The following is a 19,863-nucleotide window of genomic DNA, read 5'->3' as shown; positions in this document are numbered from 1 at the left end:
CAATTGCTTAGGAGCCTGTAAACCGGCAGCCATCCCCTCCGACGCCATTGCGTGACAGGCCCTTACATTACCTAGCCCTACTCTACACCCTAACCTTTCAATACCTCATCCGATCTCCCGACCTGAACCTTCCTACTCTGTCCTCTACCGTACCCACCTCAGCTCCCACATGGACTCTAACCTCCTCTCTCTCCTCCCCTACAGCCGTCCCAGTCCTACAGTCTCAACCTCCCTCCTCTGAAGAAGATTATTCAGATGGACTCTAACCTCCTCTCTCTCCTCCCGACAGCCGTCCCAGTCCTACAGTCTCAACCTCCCTCCTCTAAAGGAGATTATTCAGATGGACTCTAACCTCCTCTCTCTCCTCCCGACAGCCGTCCCAGTCCTACAGTCTCAACCTCCCTCCTCTGAAGAAGATTATTCAGATGGCTGGGGAGATAGCTGACGGGATGTCTTATCTCAACGCTAACAAGTTTGTCCACAGAGACCTGGCCGCCAGGAACTGTATGGTGGCAGACGACTACACCGTCAAGATAGGTGGTAAGAACAGACAGACTTCCTACTAAAGAATTACAATTCTATTAGACTTGTAATTTAGCCTCGTATATTGATGTGGACAGTGTTTTTCTACGTGCATGTTAAGTCATTCTTCCCTGTGTGTGAGTAGATTTTGGTATGACCAGAGACATCTATGAGACAGACTACTACCGTAAAGGAGGAAAGGGGTTGCTGCCGGTCCGATGGATGTCCCCCGAGTCCCTTAAAGATGGAGTGTTCACCACCACCTCTGATGTCTGGTAACTGCACCATTCAACCATTCACCTTCTCATTTCAATGAGGATGGAGCAATTTATTTCACTTCCAGGAGGGACTACATTTAAAAGGAATGGAGCCAACCTTGTAGAAGAGCCTGAACCCCTCTCTCCATGTGGTCCCCTCTTGGGAAGCCATTTAGCCTGATGTTTTGAGAGGGAGTGGAACACAAGTCCCATTCCAGCTTCTGTCTGTCTGTTTAAAGCAGAGCTGGCCAGTACGTCTCACTACCGTTTATATAAACAGTACACTACTACAGCACACTACAGTAAATATCTCTTCTCTACATTACTCCTCTCCTCCAGTAACTCCTCTATATTACTCCTCTCCCCCAGTAACTCCTCTACATTACTCCTCTCCTCCAGTAACTCCTCTATATTACTCCTCTCCTCCAGTAACTCCTCTACATTACTCCTCTCCTCCAGTAACTCCTCTACATTACTCCTCTCCTCAAGTAACTCCTCTACATTACTCCTCTCCTCCAGTAACTCCTCTATATTACTCCTCTCCTCCAGTAACTCCTCTACATTACTCCTCTCCTCCAGTAACTCCTCTATATTACTCCTCTCCTCCAGTAACTCCTCTACATTACTCCTGTCCTCCAGTAACTCCTCTACATTACTCCTCTCCTCCAGTAACTTCTCTACATTACTCCTCTACATTACTCCTCTCCTCAAGTAACTCCTCTACATTACTCCTGTCCTCCAGTAACTCCTCTACATTACTCCTCTCCTCCAGTAACTCCTCTGCATTACTCCTCTCCCCCAGTAACTCCTCTGCATTACTCCTCTCCTCCAGTAACTCCTCTACATTACTCCTCCAGTAACTCCTCTGCATTACTCCTGTCCTCCAGTAACTCCTCTACATTACTCCTGTCCTCCAGTAACTCCTCTACATTACTCCTCTCCTCCAGTAACTTCTCTACATTACTCCTCTATATTACTCCTCTCCTCTAGTAACTTCTCTACATTTCTCCTCTTTTCTTCATGTCCTCCAGGGCTTGAGGACTGGGGAGGGGGAGTCTGGGGGGACCAATAGGGGAGTGGGTAGCTTTAACGGTCCTCTTAATGCTGATTGTTTCTTGTGAGAAGGAAACGACCCGACACTACGACGCGACACTCTCCCTGGCCAGATTACAGAGCGGACCCAGAAAATACACGCATACACCTCTGATCACACACACTTCCTCTCTCACACACACACACACACACACACACACACACACACACACACACACGCGTGTAGGGTCAGGGTGTATAGTGTGTAGGGTGTATAGGGTGTGTAGGGTCATGGTGTGTAGGGTGTTTAGGGTCAGCGTGTATAGGGTGTGTAGGGTCAGCGTGTATAGGGTGTGTAGGGTCATGGTGTGTAGGGTGTATCGAGTCATGGTTTATAGCATGTGTAGTGCTATGGTGTATAGGGTCATGGTGTATAGGGTCATGGTGTATAGGGTCATGGTGTATAGGGTCATGGTGTGTAGGGTCAGGGTGTATAGGGTCAGGGTGTATAGGGTGTGTAGTGTCATGATGTGTAGGGTCAGGGTTTATGGTGTATAGTGTCAGGGTGTGTATAGGGTGTATAGGGTCAGGGTGTATAGGGTCAGGGTGTATAGGGTCATGGTGTATAGGGTCAGGGTGTATAGGGTCAGGGTGTATAGGGTCAGGGTGTATAGGGTGTGTAGTGTCATGATGTGTAGTGTCAGGGTGTGTATAGGGTGTGTAGGGTCAGGGTGTATAGGGTCATGGTGTATAGGGTCGTGGTGTATAGGGTCATGGTGTGTAGAGTCATGCTGTATATGGTGGTCATGGTGTATAGAGTAATGTTTTATAGCATGTGTAGTGCTATGGTGTACAGGGTCATGGTGTACAGGGTCATGCTGTATATGGTGGTCATGCTGTGTAGGGTCATGGTGTATAGGGTCAGGGTGTATAGGGTGTGTAGTGTCATGATGTGTTGGGTCAGGGTGTATGGTGTATAGTGTCAGGGTGTATTGGGTGTGTATAGGGTGTGTGGGGTCAGGGTGTATAGGGTCAGGGTGTATAGGGTCATGGTGTATAGGGTCACGGTGTATAGGGTGTATAGGGTCATGGTGTGTAGGGTGTATAGGGTCATGATGTGTAGTGTGTAGGGTCATGGTGTGTAGGGTCAGCGTGTATAGGGTGTGTAGGGTCAGGGTGTGTAGGGTCATGGTGTGTAGGGTGTATCGAGTCATGGTTTATAGCATGTGTAGTGCTATGGTGTATAGGGTCATGGTGTATAGGGTCATGGTGTATAGGGTCAGGGTGTATAGGGTGTGTAGTGTCATGATGTGTAGGGTCAGGGTTTATGGTGTATAGTGTCAGGGTGTGTATAGGGTGTATAGGGTCAGGGTGTATAGGGTCAGGGTGTATAGGGTCATGGTGTATAGGGTCATGGTGTGTAGGGTCATGGTGTGTAGGGTCATGGTGTGTAGGGTCATGGTGTGTAGGGTCAGGGTGTGTAGGGTCAGGGTGTATAGGGTCATGGTGTGTAGGGTCATGGTGTGTATTGTCATGGTGTATAGGGTGTGTAGGGTCATGGTGTGTAGGGTCATGGTGTACAGGGTGTGTAGGGTCAGGGTGTATAGGGTCATGGTGTATATCAAATCAAATCAAATGTATTTATATAGCCCTTCGTACATCAGCTGATATCTCAAAGTGCTGTACAGAAACCCAGCCTAAAACCCCAAACAGCAAGCAATGCAGGTGTAGAAGCACGGTGGCTAGGAAAAACTCCCTAGAAAGGCCAAAACCTAGGAAGAAACCTAGAGAGGAACCAGGCTATGTGGGGTGGCCAGTCCTCTTCTGGCTGTGCCGGGTGGAGATTATAACAGAACATGGCCAAGATGTTCAAATGTTCATAAATGACCAGCATGGTTGAATAATAATAAGGCAGAACAGTTGAAACTGGAGCAGCAGCACGGCCAGGTGGACTGGGGACAGCAAGGAGTCATCATGTCAGGTAGTCCTGGGGCATGGTCCTAGGGCTCAGGTCCTCCGAGAGAGAGAAAGAAAGAGAGAAGGAGAGAATTAGAGAACGCACACTTAGATTCACACAGGACACCGAATAGGACAGGAGAAGTACTGACCCTAGCCCCTAGCCCCCCGACACATAAACTACTGCAGCATAAATACTGGAGGCTGAGACAGGAGGGGTCAGGAGACACTGTGGCCCCATCCGAGGACACCCCTCCTAGGGTCATGGTGTGTAGGGTCTGGGTGTATAGTTTGTATAGGGTGTGTAGGGTCAGGGTGTATAGGGTCAGGGTGTATAGTGTCATGGTGTATAGGTTCAGGGTGTGTAGGGTCATGGTGTATATGGTGTGTAGGGTCCGGGTGCATAGGATATGTAGGGTTAGGTTGTATAGTGTAATGCTATGTAGGGTCAGGGTGTGTAGGTTTAGGGTGTGTATAGGGTATGTAGGGTTAGGGTGTATAGTTTCAGGGTGTATAGGGTCTGGATGTGTAGGGTCATGGTGTGTAGGGTCATGGTGTGTAGAGTCAGGGTGTATAGTGTCATGGTGTGTAGGGTGTATAGGGTCAGGGTGTATAGTGTCATGGTGTGTAGGGTCAGGGTGTATAGTGTCATGGTGTATAGGGTCAGGGTTTGTAGGGTGTATAGGGTCAGGGTGTGTAGGGTCATGGTGTGTAGGGTGTTAGGGTCATGGTGTGTAGGGTCATGGTGTGTAGGGTCATGGTGTATAGGGTCAGTGTGTGTAGGGTCAGTGTGTGTGGGATCAGGGTGTGTAGGGTCAGTGTGTGTAGGATCAGGGTGTGATGGGTGTGTAGGGTCAGGGTGTATAGGATATGTAGGTTTAGGGTGTAAAGTTTCAGGGTGTATAGGGTATGTAGGGTTAAGGTGTATAGGGTCATGGTATATAGGATACGTAGGGTTAGGGTGTGTAGGTTTAGGGTGTAAAGTTTTAGGGTGCATAGGGTATGTAGGATTAAGGTGTATAGTTTCAGGGTATATAGGGTCTGGGTGTGTAGGGTGTATAGGGTCATGGTGTATAGGGTCATGCTGTATAGTGTCATGGTGTGTAGTGTCATGGTGTGTAGGGTGTATAGGGTCAGGGTGTATAGTGTCATGGTGTGTAGGTTTTACAGGGTCATGGTGTGTAGGGTGTATAGGGTCATGGTGTGTAGGGTCTTGGTGTATAGGGTCAGGGTGTGTAGAGTCATGTGTGTAGGGTCATGGTGTATAGGGTCAGGGTGTGTAGGGTCATAGTGTGTAGGGTGTATAGGGTCATGGTATGTAGGGTCAGTGTGTGTAGGGTCAGTGTGTGTGGGATCAGGGTGTGTAGGGTCAGTGTGTGTAGGATCAGGGTGTGATGGGTGTGTAGGGTCAGGGTGTATAGGATATGTAGGTTTAGGGTGTAAAGTTTCAGGGTGTATAGGGTATGTAGGGTTAAGGTGTATAGGGTCATGGTATATAGGATATGTAGGGTTAGGGTGTGTAGGTTTAGGGTGTAAAGTTTCAGGGTGCATAGGGTATGTAGGATTAAGGTGTATAGTTTCAGGGTATATAGGGTCTGGGTGTGTAGGGTGTATAGGGTCATGGTGTGTAGGGTCATGGTGTGTAGTGTCATGGTGTGTAGGGTCATGGTGTATAGTGTCATGGTGTATAGGGGCAGGTGTGTAGTGTCATGGTGTGTAGGGTGTATAGGGTCATGGTGTGTAGGGTCTAGGGTCAGGGTGTGTAGGGTCATGGTGTGTAGGGTGTGTAGGGTCATGGTGTGTAGGGTCATGGTGTATAGGGTCAGGGTGTGTAGGGTCATGGTGTGTAGGGTGTATAGGGTCATGGTGTGTATGGTCATGGTGTATAGGGTGTGTAGGGTCATGGTGTGTAGGGTCATGGTGTGTAGGGTCATGATGTATAGGGTCATGATGTATAGGGTCATGGTGTATAGGGTCATGGTGTATAGGGTCAGGGTGTGTAGGGTCTGGATGTGTAGGGTGTATAGGGTCAGGGTGTATAGTGTCATGGTGTGTAGGTTTTATAGGGTCATGGTGTGTAGGGTCATGGTGTGTAGGGTCATGGTGTGTAGGGTGTTTAGGGTCATGGTGTGTAGGGTGTATAGGGTCAGGGTGTATAGTGTCATGGTGTGTAGGTTTTATAGGGTCATGGTGTGTAGGGTCATGGTGTGTAGGGTGTTTAGGGTCATGGTGTGTAGGGTCAGGGTGTGTAGGGTCAGGGTGTGTAGGGTCATGGTGTGTAGGTTCATGGTGTGTAGGGTCAGGGTGTATAGGGTGTGTAGGGTCATGTTGTCATGGTGTATAGGGTGTGTAGGGTCATGGTGTATAGGGTTAGGGTGTGTAGGGTGTATAACCCTGTCTCCTCTCTCTCTGCAGGTCTTTTGGGGTGGTGTTATGGGAGATAGCCACACTAGCAGAGCAGCCCTACCAGGTCAGGGTGTGTAGGTCATGGTGTATAACCCTGTCTCCTCTCTCTCTGCAGGTCTTTTGGGGTGGTATTATGGGAGATAGCCACACTAGCAGAGCAGCCCTACCAGGGGATGTCCAATGAGCAGGTGCTGCACTTCGTTATGGATGGAGGACTGCTAGACAAACCAGACAACTGCCCTGACATGCTGTGAGTTACACACGCACACACACACCTGGGTGTCCGTTAGCCCGGTATATCTGGATTTTTGCCCCAAAAAATTGAAAAGCCGATAAATAAAATTGGTGCTGGCCAATTGTCCGGGGGAAGAAAAATCCTTTTGCGAAATAATGTTTTTTAGTCCATTGATGGAAATACCATTTGATGGAAATATATTTGACCGGTCAGGCTTATCGGTATGTAGGTTACTTTGCATAATTTTGTGGAATTAGATTGGTGCGTGTGTACAGTATATTCCCTGGACCACCTCCTCCCCCTCTCCCTGGACCACCTCTTCTCCCTGGACCACCTCTTCTCCCTGGACCACCACCACCATCTTCTCTCCCTGGACCACCTCTTCTCCCTGGACCACCACCACCATCTCCTCTCCCTGGACCTCCTTCTATCCCTGGACCACCACCACCATCTCCTCTCCCTGGACCTCCTTCTCTCCCTGGACCACCACCTCCTTCTCTCCCTGGACCTCCTTCTCTCCCTGGACCACCACCACCATCTCCTCTCCCTGGACCTCCTTCTCTCCCTGGACCACCACCTTCTCTCCCTGGACCTCCTTCTCTCCCTGGACCTCCTTCTCTCCCTGGACCTCCTTCTCTCCCTGGACCTCCTCCTCCTCTCCCTGGACCTCCTCCTCCTCTCCCTGGACCTCCTCCTCCTCTCCCTGGACCTCCTCCTCCTCTCCCTGGACCTCCTCCTCCTCTCCCTGGACCTCCTCCTCCTCTCCCTGGACCTCCTCCTCCTCTCCCTGGACCTCCTCCTCCTTCTCTCCCTGGACCACCTCCTTCTCTCCCTGGACCACCTCCTTCTCTCCCTGGACCTCCTTCTCTCCCTGGACCTCCTTCTCTCTCTGGACCTCCTCCTCTCCCTGGACCACCTCCTTCTCCCTGTGCCTTCTCTTTGGGGGTCTGCCAGTCCGGTAGCCTGTTCAGCCTGTTAGATTTCAGCAGCTTAGGGCTCTGCCAGTCCGGTAGTCTGTTAGCTCTCAGCAGCGTGGGGCTCTGCCAGTCCGGTAGCCTGTTAGGTTTCAGCAGCTTGGGGCTCTGCCAGTCCAGTAGCCTGTTCAGCCTGTTAGGTTTCAGCAGCGTGGGGCTCTGCCAGTCCGGTAGTCTGTTAGGTTTCATCAGATTGGGGCTCTGCTCTATTGACTGGAGGCTGTAATGTCTAGTATACTGCCATCTATTGACTGGAGGCTGTAATGTCTAGTATACTGCCATCTATTGACTGGAGGATGTAATGTCTAGTATACTGCCATCTATTGACTGGAGGCTGTAATGTCTAGTATACTACCATCTATTGACTGGAGGCTGTAATGTCTAGTATACTGCCATCTATTGACTGGAGGCTGTAATGTCTAGTATACTGCCATCTATTGACTGGAGGCTGTAATGTCTAGTATACTGCCATCTATTGACTAGAGGCTGTAATGTCTAGTATACTGCCATCTATTGACTGGAGGATGTAATGTCTAGTATACTGCCATCTATTGACTGGAGGCTGTAATGTCTAGTATACTGCCATCTATTGACTGGAGGCTGTAATGTCTAGTATACTGCCATCTATTGACTGGAGGCTGTAATGTCTAGTATACTGCCATCTATTGACTAGAGGCTGTAATGTCTAGTATACTGCCATCTATTGACTGGAGGATGTAATGTCTAGTATACTGCCATCTATTGACTAGAGGCTGTAATGTCTAGTATACTGCCATCTATTGACTGGAGGCTGTAATGTCTAGTATACTGCCATCTATTGACTGGAGGCTGTAATGTCTAGTGTACTGCCATCTATTGACTGGAGGCTGTAATGTCTAGTATACTGCCATCTATTGACTGGAGGATGTAATGTCTAGTATACTGCCATCTATTGACTGGAGGCTGTAATGTCTAGTGTACTGCCATCTATTGACTGGAGGCTGTAATGTCTAGTATACTGCCATCTATTGACTGGAGGATGTAATGTCTAGTATACTGCCATCTATTGACCAGAGGGGGAAATATAACATCACTTTAAATGCTTCACAAACAACCCTATCTGGAAAACCAGTATTACTGTACACACACACACACACACACACACACACACACACACACACACACACACACACACACACTTGTGTGGACATGTATAGATATGGAACGTGAACTGTTTTGGTGCTTGAATTGAAAGAACTACTGCCTGCACCCATTAGATAATATCTAACTTCTCTCTCTCTCCTACCAGGTTTGAGTTAATGTGTTGGCAGTACAACCCATTAGATAATATCTAACTTCTCTCTCTCTCCTACCAGGTTTGAGTTAATGTGTTGGCAGTACAACCCATTAGATAATATCTAACTTCTCTCTCTCTCTCCTACCAGGTTTGAGTTAATGTGTTGGCAGTACAACCCATTAGATAATATCTAACTTCTCTCTCTCTCTCCTACCAGGTTTGAGTTAATGTGTTGGCAGTACAACCCATTAGCTACCAGGTTTGAGTTAATGTGTTGGCAGTATAACCCATTAGATAATATCTAACTTCGCTCTCTCTCCTACCAGGTTTGAGTTAATGCGTATGTGTTGGCAGTACAACCCTAAGATGCGTCCGTCGTTTCTGGAGATCATTAACAGCATCAAGGAGGAGCTGGAGCCACCGTTCAGAGAGATGAGTTTCTTTTACAGCGAAGAGAACAAGCTTCCAGACACAGAGGAGTTAGACATGGAGGTAGAAAACATGAAGAATGTTCCTTTAGGCCCAGCTGCCTCTTCACGGCCCCCCATCCCCTGCCCCCCCACCACCTCTGGGTCCGCCCTGCCCAACCAGCCCCCTCCTCCCCCCTCCCAACAGACATCAGCCTCCACGGCCCCCGACGGTCCATTAACGCTGGGCTCCACCCCCCCTTCAGCCCCGTCCTCTGGGCAGGTTCAGCCCCAGGCTCCCTCGTCCCCCTGCTCCCCAGCCCTCGTGGCCACCAGCCAGGCCTGCTGCTCCCGAGTGGCCCCTGGCCCCTCCTCAGCCCAGAGCTCAGGGGCGTCAGAACAGGTGGAGTCCAACGGCCCCGAGGCGGTCGCCCAGGTCCTGCTGCGACCAGCCTTCAATGACTCACCGCCCTACGCACACATGAACGGAGTGAGGAAGAAGGAACGTGCCATGCCCCTCCCACAGTCCTCGGCCTGCTGATCCTAGTGGACCTCTCTCCATCCCTCATCCCTCTTTTCTAAAGAGCTTGGTGGACTCCTCTGTGGTGGGACTCCTCTGTGGTGGGACTCCTCTGTGGTGGGACTCCTCTGTGGTGGGACTCCTCTGTGGTGGGACTCCTCTGTGGTGGGACTCCTCTGTGGTGGGACTCCTCTGTGGTGGGACTCCTCTGTGGTGGGACTCCTCTGTGGTGGGACTCCTCTGTGGTGGACTTCCTCTGTGGTGGGACTCCTCTGTGGTGGGACTCTTCTGTGGTGGGACTCCTCCGTGGTGGGACTCCTCTGTGGTGGACTTCCTCTGTGGTGGGACTCCTCTGTGGTGGGACTCCTCTGTGGTGGGACTCCTCTGTGGTGGGACTCCTACTTTTTCATTCTGTTATTGTATTGACATTGAAATAAAGCACCTCCTGCTGAGGCCTGCTGGGAGGACCCTGACCCACAACCTGAACAACGTTTTTTTTTTTTACATATAGTCCTTTAGGCCCAGCTACCTTTATATATAAAACGCAAGTCCGTTGTTCAGGAAGGTTTCTGGTTACCGCTACCAGTCAAAAGTTTGGACACACCTACTCATTCAAGGGTTTTTCTTAATGTTTACTATTTTCTACATTGTAGAATAATAGTGAAGACATCAAAAACAAAAAAAAACAAAAAAGTGTTAAGCAAATCAAAATATATTTGAGATTCTTCATGATAGCCACCCTTTGCCTTGATGACAGCTTTGCACTCTTGGCATTCTCTCAAGCAGCTTCATGAGGAATGCTTTTCCAACAGTCTTGAAGGAGTTCCCACATATGCTGAGCACTTGTTGGCTGCTTTTCCTTCACTCTGTGGTCCAACTCATCCCAAACCATCTCAATTGGGTTGAGGTCGGGTGATTGTGGAGGCCAGGTCATCTGATGCAGCACTCCATCACTCTCCTTGGTCATATAGCCCTTACACAGCCTGGAGGTGTGTTGGGTCATTGTCCTTTTGAAAAACAAATGATAGTCCCACTAAGCCCAAACCAGATGGGATGGTGTATCGCTGCAGAATACATCACACCACCTACTCCATGCTTCACGATGGAAACTACACATGCGGAGATAATCTGTTCATCTACTCTGCATCGCACAAAGACACGGCTGTTGGAACCAAAAATCTCAAATTTGGACTCATCAGACCAAAGGACAGATTTCCACCGTTCTAATGTCCATTGGTCGTGTTTCTTGGCCCAAACAAGTCTCTTCTTATTGGTGTCCTTTAGTAGTGGTTTCTCTGCAGCAATTCAACCATGAAGTCCTGATTCACAGTCTCCTCTAAACAGTTGATGTTGAGATGTGTCTGTTAGTGAGGCTGGTAACTTTAATGAACTTATCCTCTGCAGCTGAGGTAATGCTGGGTCTTCCTTTCCTGTGGCGGTCCTCATGATAACCAGATTCATCATAGCGCTTGATGGTTTTTGTGACTGAAACTTTCAAAGTTCTTGACATGTTCCATATTGACTGACCTTCATGCCTTAAATTAATGATGGACTGTCATTTCTCTTTGCTTATTTGAGCTGTTCTTGCCATAATATGGACTTGGTCTTTTACCAAATAGGGCTATCTTCTGTATACCAACCCTACCTTGTCACAACACAACTGATTGGCTCAAACACACAACGGATTGGCTCAAACACACAACTGATTGGCTCAAACACACAACGGATTGGCTCAAACACACAACTGATTGGCTCAAACGCATAAAGAAGGAAAGAAATTCCACAAAAATAACTTTTAACAAGGCACACCTGTTAATTAAAATGCATTCCAGGTGATAACCTCATAAAGCTGGTTGAGAGAATGCAAAGCTGTCATCAAGGCAAAAGGGTGGCTATTTGAAGAATCTCAAAATGAAAATATATTTTGAACTCTTTCTCTTTTTTGGGTTACGACGTGATTCCATTTGTGTTATTTCATAGTTTAGATGTCTTCACTATTATTCTACAATGTAGAAAATAGTACAAATAAAGAAAACCCCTGGAATGAGTAGGTGTTCTAAACTTTATACAGGTACTGAGATGGTACACTATATATATATATAGTGTGTTTTCTATTAGTTTTTCTAAATATCCCCAAATGGAGACGTGATGGTTGGTTGGCTCACTGTGTAATATTGGGGGGCATTATTATTATTGTGAGGTAAATGTTAAATCTTCTGTCTGGACGCCACGTCAACGGTCAAGCGCTGTCTGTCTCTGTGTCTGTGTTGTATATCAGTGGATGGACAGACATGATCCTCTCTGTTGGACTGGGACAAGATGGTCATCACTGATGATGGTTAGTTGTCTGGTGTGAACTACGTCTTCTCCCTTTTGTCTTGTCTGTGATTGACAGGAATCATTCTGACACTAGTGTAAACTACGTCTTCTCCCTTTTGTCTTGTCTGTGATTGACAGGAATCATTCTGACACTAGTGTAAACTACGTCTTCTCCCTTTTGTCTTGTCTGTGATTGACAGGAATCATTCTGACACTATTGTAAACTACGTCTTCTCCCTTTGTCTTGTCTGTGATTGACAGGAATCATTCTGACACTAGTGTGAACTACGTCTTCTCCCTTTTGTCTTGTCTGTGATTGACAGGAATCATTCTGACACTAGTGTGAACTACGTCTTCTCCCTTTTGTCTTGTCTGTGATTGACAGGAATCATTCTGACACTAGTGTAAACTACGTCTTCTCCCTTTTGTCTTGTATGTGATTGACAGGAATCATTCTGACACTAGTGTGAACTACGTCTTCTCCCTTTTGTCTTGTCTGTGATTGACAGGAATCATTCTGACACTAGTGTAAACTACGTCTTCTCCCTTTTGTCTTGTCTGTGATTGACAGGAATCATTCTGACACTAGTGTAAACTACGTCTTCTCCCTTTTGTCTTGTCTGTGATTGACAGGAATCATTCTGACACTAGTGTAAACTACGTCTTCTCCCTTTGTCTTGTCTGTGATTGACAGGAATCATTCTGACATTTGCGTAAACTACTTGTCGTCTCCTAAGCCTACAAGACATGACTAAATTATTTAGTATCTTAAAGGATTGTGATCAATGGGAGGTTGTTTTATCCAGTCCTTCAGTTCCCTTCTTAGTTCCTCTGACCGGATGTATGGCTCCATATGCTTAGTTCATCTGACCGGATGTATGGCTCCATATGCTTAGTTCCTCTGACCGGATGTATGGCTCCATATGCTTAGTTCATCTGACCGGATGTATGGCTCCATATGCTTAGTTCATCTGACCGGATGTATGGCTCCATATGCTTAGTTCATCTGACCGGATGTATGGCTCCATATGCTTAGTTCATCTGACCGGATGTATGGCTCCATATGCTTAGTTCATCTGACCGGATGTATGGCTCCATATGCTTAGTTCCTCTGACCGGATGTATGGCTCCATATGCTTAGTTCATCTGACCGGATGTATGGCTCCATATGCTTAGTTCCTCTGCCCGGATGTATGGCTCCATATGCTTAGTTCATCTGACCGGATGTATGGCTCCATATGCTTAGTTTCTCTGACCGGATGTATGGCTCCATATGCTTAGTTTCTCTGACCGGATGTATGGCTCCAGTCCAGTAGTATGGAGGGAGTAGGGACAGACAGGAGTTGTCTCCAGTCCAGTAGTATGAAGGGAGGGAGACATTGCTGTACACAGCAGGTATATATTTACACTGTAGTCTCTGCTCTAAGATTTAGAACATTTCTCCATTGCTCTTACAGTTGTTCACTACATCACCAACAGTATGTGGACACGAACTCGTCAAACATCTCATTTCAAAATGATGGGCATTAATATGGAGTTGGTCCCCCTTCTGCTGCTATAACAGCCTCCACTCTTCTTGGAAGGCTTTCCACTAGATGATGGAACATTGCTGCTATAACAGCCTCCACTCTTCTGGGAAGGCTTTCCACTAGATGTTGGAACATTGCTGCTATAACAGCCTCCACTCTTCTGGGAAGGCTTTCCACTAGATGTTGGAACATTGCTGCTATAACAGCCTCCACTCTTCTGCGAAGGCTTTCCACTAGATGTTGGAACATTGCTGCTATAACAGCCTCCACTCTTCTGCGAAGGCTTTCCACTAGATGTTGGTACATTGCTGCTGGGACTTGCTTCCATTCAGCCACAAGAGCATTAGTGAGGTCGGGCACTGATGTTGGGCGATTAGGCCTGGCTAGCAGTCGGCATCCCAATGGGATTGAGGTCAGGGCTCTGCGCAGACCGGTCAAGTTCTTCCACATCGATCTCAACAAACCATTTCTGTATGGACCTCACTTTGTGCACGGGGGCTTTGTCATGCTGAAACAGGAAAGGGCCTTCCCCCAAACTGTTACCATAAAGTTGGAAGCACATAATCATCTAGAATGTCATTGTATGCTGTAGCATTAAGATTTCTGTTCACTGGAACTAAGGGCCTTACCCCGAACCATGAAAAACAGCCCCAGACTGTTATTCCTCCTCCACCAAACTTTACAGTTGGCACTATGCATTCGAGCAGGTAGCGTTACCTGGCATCGGCCAAACCCAGATTCGTCTGTCGAACTGCCAGATGGTGAAGTGTGATTAATCACTCCAGAGAAAGCGTTTCCACTGCTCCAGAGTTCAATGGCGGTGAGCTTTACACCACTCCAGCCAACACTTGGCATTGTGAATGGTGATCTTAGGCTTGTGTGCGGCTGCTCAGCCATGGAAACCCATTTCATGATGCTCCCGACCAACAGTTCTTGTGCTGACGTTGCTTCCAGAGGCAGTTTGGAACTCGGTACTGAGTGTTTTTAAACGCGCTACCTGCTTCAGCACTCGCCGTTGCCATTCTGTGAGCTGGTGTGGCCTACCACTTCGTGGCTGAGCCGTTGTTGCTCCTATATGTTCCCACCTCACAATAACAGCACTTACTGTTGACCGGGGCAGCTCTAGCAGGGAAGATATTTGACTAACTGACTTGTTGGAAAGGTGGCATCCTATGACGGTGCCACGTTGAAAGTCACTGAGCTCTTCAGTAAGGGCCATGCTACTGCCAATGTTGTGCTATGGAGATTGCATGGCTGTGTGGTGAATCCACTCATTTGAAGGGGTGTCCACATACCTTTGTATATTTGGTGTAGTTAGACCTCAGAACATGTTCATACACATCACTGTTTATGTTCTTCTAAGTAATTGTCTGTACAGAAGCTGCTATTTAATTCTTTATTTTTCTTGTGGTTATAATATATCTATATAAAAATGAATCGTTCAGGTTGATTGTTTTACTCTCGTTCCCATTACAGTCCATTTGTTCTTATGCTTGTTGTATTTCTCAAACAATTCATTCATATGAAACATCATTGTTTCTCTTTAACTCATAAAGATATGCTGTTTTGCCACATATTGTCCAAAGCCTTACATTTGTTTTCACCAATACATTGTTGTTTTTGCCGGAAAGATGGCTTTTTATTTTAGTTTCTTAGAGGTTTAGTGACGGTATTCCTAACTGTTGTCTTTCCTGAATGAAGGACAGAGAAAGACCCCCCCCCCCCCAGTCCTTAATGAAGGAAAGAGATACTGACATATCCCCCCCATTACTGGATCAAATAATGAGCTGCCATATCTACCCCCATTACTGATCAAATAATGAGCTGCCACATCTACCCCCATTACTAGATCAAATAATGGGCTGCCACATCTATCCCCCATACTAGATCAAATAATGAGCTGCTACTGCCACATCTACCCCCATTACTAGATCAAATAATGAGCTGCCACATCTACCCCCCATACTAGATCAAATAATGAGCTGCTACTGCCACATCTACCTCCCCATTACTAGATCAAATAATGAGCTGCTACTGCCACATCTACCCCCATTACTCTACCCCCATCTACCACCACAAACCGATGCTGGCACTAAGTCCGCACTCAATGAGCTGTATATGGCCATAAGCAAACAAGAAAATGCTCATCCAGAAGCAGCGCTCCTAGTGGCCAGGGACTTTAATGCAGGCAAACTTAAATCAGTTTGACCTCATTTCTACCAGCATGTCAAATGTGCAACCAGAGGGAAAAACTCTAGACCATCTTTACCCCACACACCGAGACACATACAAAGCTCTCCCTCCATTTGGTAAATCTGACCATAATTCTATCCTCCTCCTGATTCCTGCAAGCAAAAACTGTGTGATCATGCTCTCCGTAGCAGATGTGAGCAAGACATTTTAAACAGGTCACCATTCACAAGTCAGCGGGGCCAGACAGATTACCAGGACGTGTACTCCGAGCATGTGCTGACCAACTGGCAAGTGTCTTCACTGACATTTTCAACTTCTCCCTGACCGAGTCTGTAATACCTACATGTTTCATGCAGACCACCATAGTCCCTGTGCCCAAGAAAGCGAAGGTAACCTGCCTAAATGACTACAGCCCCATAGTACTTACGTCAGTAGCCATGAAGTGCTTTGAAAGGCTGGTCATGGCTCACATCAACACCATCATCCCAGAAACCTTAGACCCACTCCAATTCGCATACCGCCCCAACAGATCCACAGATGACGCAATCTCAATCGCATTCCACATTGCCCTTTCCCACCTGGACAAAAGGAACATCTACGGTGTCAAGAATAAGCATGGGAACCCTTTGGAATTACCTGGACATCTGCTTAAATTGGTCATAAAATTTGATCTGATCTTCATCTAAGTCACAACAATAGACAAACAGTCTGCTTAAACTAATAACACAATTATACGTTTTCATGTCTATTGATTACACAGCGTGTAAACATTCACAGTGCAGGGTGGGAAAGTATGTGAACCCTTGGATTTAATAACTGGTTGACCCTCCTTTTGGAACCAATAACCTCAACCAAATGTTTTTTTGTAGTTGCGGATCAGACCTGCACAACGGTCAGGAGGAATTTTGGACCATTACTCTTTACAAAACTGTTTCAGTTCAGCAATATTCTTGGGATGTCTGGTGTGAACTGCTCTTTTGAGGTCATGCCACAGCATCTCAATCGGGTTGAGGTCAGGACTGGGTCACTCAAGAAGGTGTATTTTCTTCTGTTGAAGCCATCCTGTTGTTGATTTACTTCTGTGTTTTGGGTCGTTGTCCTGCTGCATCACCCAACTTCTGTTGCGCTTCAATTGGCAGACGGATAGCCTTACATTCTCCTGCAAAATGTATTGATAAACTTGGGAATTCATTTTTCTGTTGACGATAGCAAGCTGTCCAGACCCTGAGGCAGCAAAGCAGCCCCAAACCATGATGCTCCCTCCACCATACTTTACAGTTGGGATGAGGTTTTGATGTTGGTGTGCTGTGCTGTGCCTTTTTTTCTCCACACATAGTGTTTGTTCCTTCCAAACAACTCAACTTTAGTTTCATCTGTCTACAGAATATTTGCCAGTAGCGCTGTGGAACATCCAGGTGCGCTTTTGCAAACTTTTTTTTTGGACAGTAGTGGCTTCTTCCGTGGTGTCCTCCCATGAACACCATTCTTGTTTAGTGTTTTACGTATCGTAGACTCGTCAACAGAGATGATAGCATGTTCCAGATATGTCTAAATCTTCAGCTGACACTAGGATTCTTCTTAACCTCATTGGGCATTCTGCGCTGTGCTCTTGCAGTCATCTTTGCAGGACGGCCACTCCTAGGGAGAGTAGCAACAGTGCTGAACTACACAATTTGTCTTACCGTGGACTGATGAACATCAAGGCTTTTAGAGATACTTTTGTAACCCTTTCCAGCTTTATGCAAGTCAACAATTCTTAATCTTGGGTCTTCTGATGTATCTTTTGTTCGAGGCATGGTTCACATCAGGCAATGCTTCTTGTGAATAGCAAACTCAAATTTTGTGAGTGTTTTGTATAGGGCAGGGTAACTCTAACCAACATCTCGTCTCATTGATTGGACTCCAGGTTAGCTGACCCATGACTCCAAGTAGCTTTTGAAGAAGTCATTAGCCTAAGGGTTCACATACTTTTTCCAACCTACACTGTGAATGTATTCAATATAGACAAGAAAAATACAAGAATTTGCGTGTTATTAGTTTAAGCACACTGTGTGTCTGTTCTGACGTAGATGGTCAGATAAAAATTTTACCAATTTATGCAGAAATCCAGGTAATTCCAAAGGGTTCACATACTTTTCTTGCCACTGTATGTGAGCATGATATTCATTGACTACAGCTCAGCGATCAACACCATAGTGCCCACACAACTCATCACTAAGCTAAGGACCCTGGGACTAAACACCTCCTCCTGCAACTGGATCAAGGACTTCCTGACGGGCCGCCTCCCATGTGGTAAGGGCAGGTAACAACACATCTGCCACGTCAATACAGGCAACAACATCCCTGCCACGCTAATCCTCAACCCGGGGGCCCCTCAGGGTGCGTGCTTAGTCCCCTCCTGTATTCCCTGTTCACCCACGACTGTGTGGAAAGCACGACTCCAACACCATTAAGTTTGCTTACGACAAGTGGTAGGCCTGATCATCGACAAGGATGAAACAGCCTATAGGGGTGAGAGACCTGGCAGTGTGGTGCCAGGACAACAACCTCTCCCTCAGCGTGAGCAAGACAAAGGAGATGATCGTGGACTACAGGAAAAGGAGGGCCGAACACGCCCCTTTCACATTGACGGTGCTGTAGTGTAGCAGGTTGAGATCTTTAAGTTCCTTGGTGTCCACATCACCAACAAACTCATGGTCCAAACATACTAAGGCAGTCGCGAAGAGGGCACAACAACACCTTTCCCCCTCAGGAGACTGAAAAGATTTGGCATGGTTCCCCAGATCCTCAAACTTCTACAGCTGCACCATCGAGAGCATCCTGACCGATTGCATCATCGCCTGGTATGGCAACTGCTTGGCATCCGATTGTTTGGCGCTACAGAGGGTAGTGTGTATGGCCCAGTACATCACTGGGTCAAAGCTTCCTGTCATCCAGGACCTACAGTGCATTCAGAATGTATTCAGACCCCTTGACTTTTTCCACATATTGTTAAATTACAGCCTTTTTCTAAAATTGATTAAATTAAACCATTTTCTCAGCAATCTACACACAACTCCCCATAATGACAAAGATAAAACAGTTTTTTAGACATGTTTGCTAATTTATTAAAAACCAGAAATATCTTATTTACATAAGTATTTGGACCCTTTGCTATGAGACTCTAAATTGATCTCAGGTGCATCCTGTTTCCATCGATCATCCTTCAGATGTTTCTACAACTTGATTGGAGATCACCTGAGGTAAATTCAATTGATTGGACATGATTTGGAAAGGCACACACCTGTCTACATAAGGTCCCACAGTTAACAGTGAATTTCAGAGCAAAAACCAAGCCAGGAGGTCAAAGGAATTGTCCTCCAAGACAGGATTGTGTCGAGGCACAGATCTGGGGAAGGGTACCGAAACAATTCTGCAGCATTGAAGGTCCCCAAGAAATCAGTGGCCTCCATTTTTTATTTTTTTTTATTCTCCCCAATTTCGTGGTTTCCAATTGATAGTTAGTCTTGTCTCATCGCTGCAACTCCCGTACGGACTCAGGAGAGGCGAAGGTCGAGAGCCATACATCCTCCGAAACACAACCCAACCTAGCTGCACTGCTTCTTGACACAATGCCCATCCAACCTGGAAGCCAGCCGCACCAATGTGTAGGAGGAAACACTGTACACCTGGCGACCTGATCAGCATGCACTGCGCCCGGCCCGCCACAGGAGTCGCTAGTGCGCGATGAGACAAAGATATCCCTTCCGGCCAAACCCTCCCTAACCCGGACGACGCTGGGACAATTGCACGTCGCCCCATGGACCTCCCGGTCGCGGCCGGCTGCGACAGAGCCTGGGCTCAAACCCAGAATCTCTGGTGGCACAGCTAAGCTTAGTGCCATAGACCACTGCACCACCTGGGAGGCCCGCCTCCATCATTCTTAAATGGACGAAGTTGAAACCACCAAGACTCTTCCTAGAGCTGGCCGCCCAGCCAAATTCAGAATTGGGAGAAGGGCCTTGGCCAGGGAGGTGACCAAGAACCAAATGGTCACTCTGACAGAGCTCTAGAGTTCTTCTGTGGAGATGGTAGAATCTTCCAGAAGGACAACCATCTCTGCAGCACTTCACCAATCAGGCCTTTATGGTAGACTCAAGAAGACTCACTCAAGAAAAAGCTTAAAACGATAACCAGTGCCTGCAGCCTAGTTCAGGTTAGCAACCCTTTGCCTTGATGACAGCTTTGCACACTCTTG

General features: G+C 47.1%; 1 protein-coding gene across 1 annotated transcript in view; it reads left to right on the top strand.

Annotated features, from left to right (window-relative positions):
* Positions 1-9,684, top strand: part of LOC139384630 (insulin-like growth factor 1 receptor) — a 115,152-nt gene extending 105,468 nt beyond the window's left edge. The window contains exons 19-22 of the mRNA XM_071129446.1: positions 375-540; positions 668-797; positions 6,289-6,423; positions 8,985-9,684. Of these exons, the coding sequence (XP_070985547.1) occupies positions 375-540; positions 668-797; positions 6,289-6,423; positions 8,985-9,606 (1,053 nt within the window). The 3' untranslated portion in view covers positions 9,607-9,684. The remainder of the gene's footprint in view (positions 1-374; positions 541-667; positions 798-6,288; positions 6,424-8,984) is intronic.
* The last annotated feature ends 10,179 nt before the right edge of the window (positions 9,685-19,863 follow it).

The sequence above is a fragment of the Oncorhynchus clarkii genome, chromosome 26 (assembly GCF_045791955.1).
Source record: "Oncorhynchus clarkii lewisi isolate Uvic-CL-2024 chromosome 26, UVic_Ocla_1.0, whole genome shotgun sequence".
NCBI lineage: Eukaryota > Metazoa > Chordata > Actinopteri > Salmoniformes > Salmonidae > Oncorhynchus > Oncorhynchus clarkii.
Note: the sequence above shows the minus strand (reverse complement) of the source record. Positions and strands in the feature narration are given on the sequence as shown.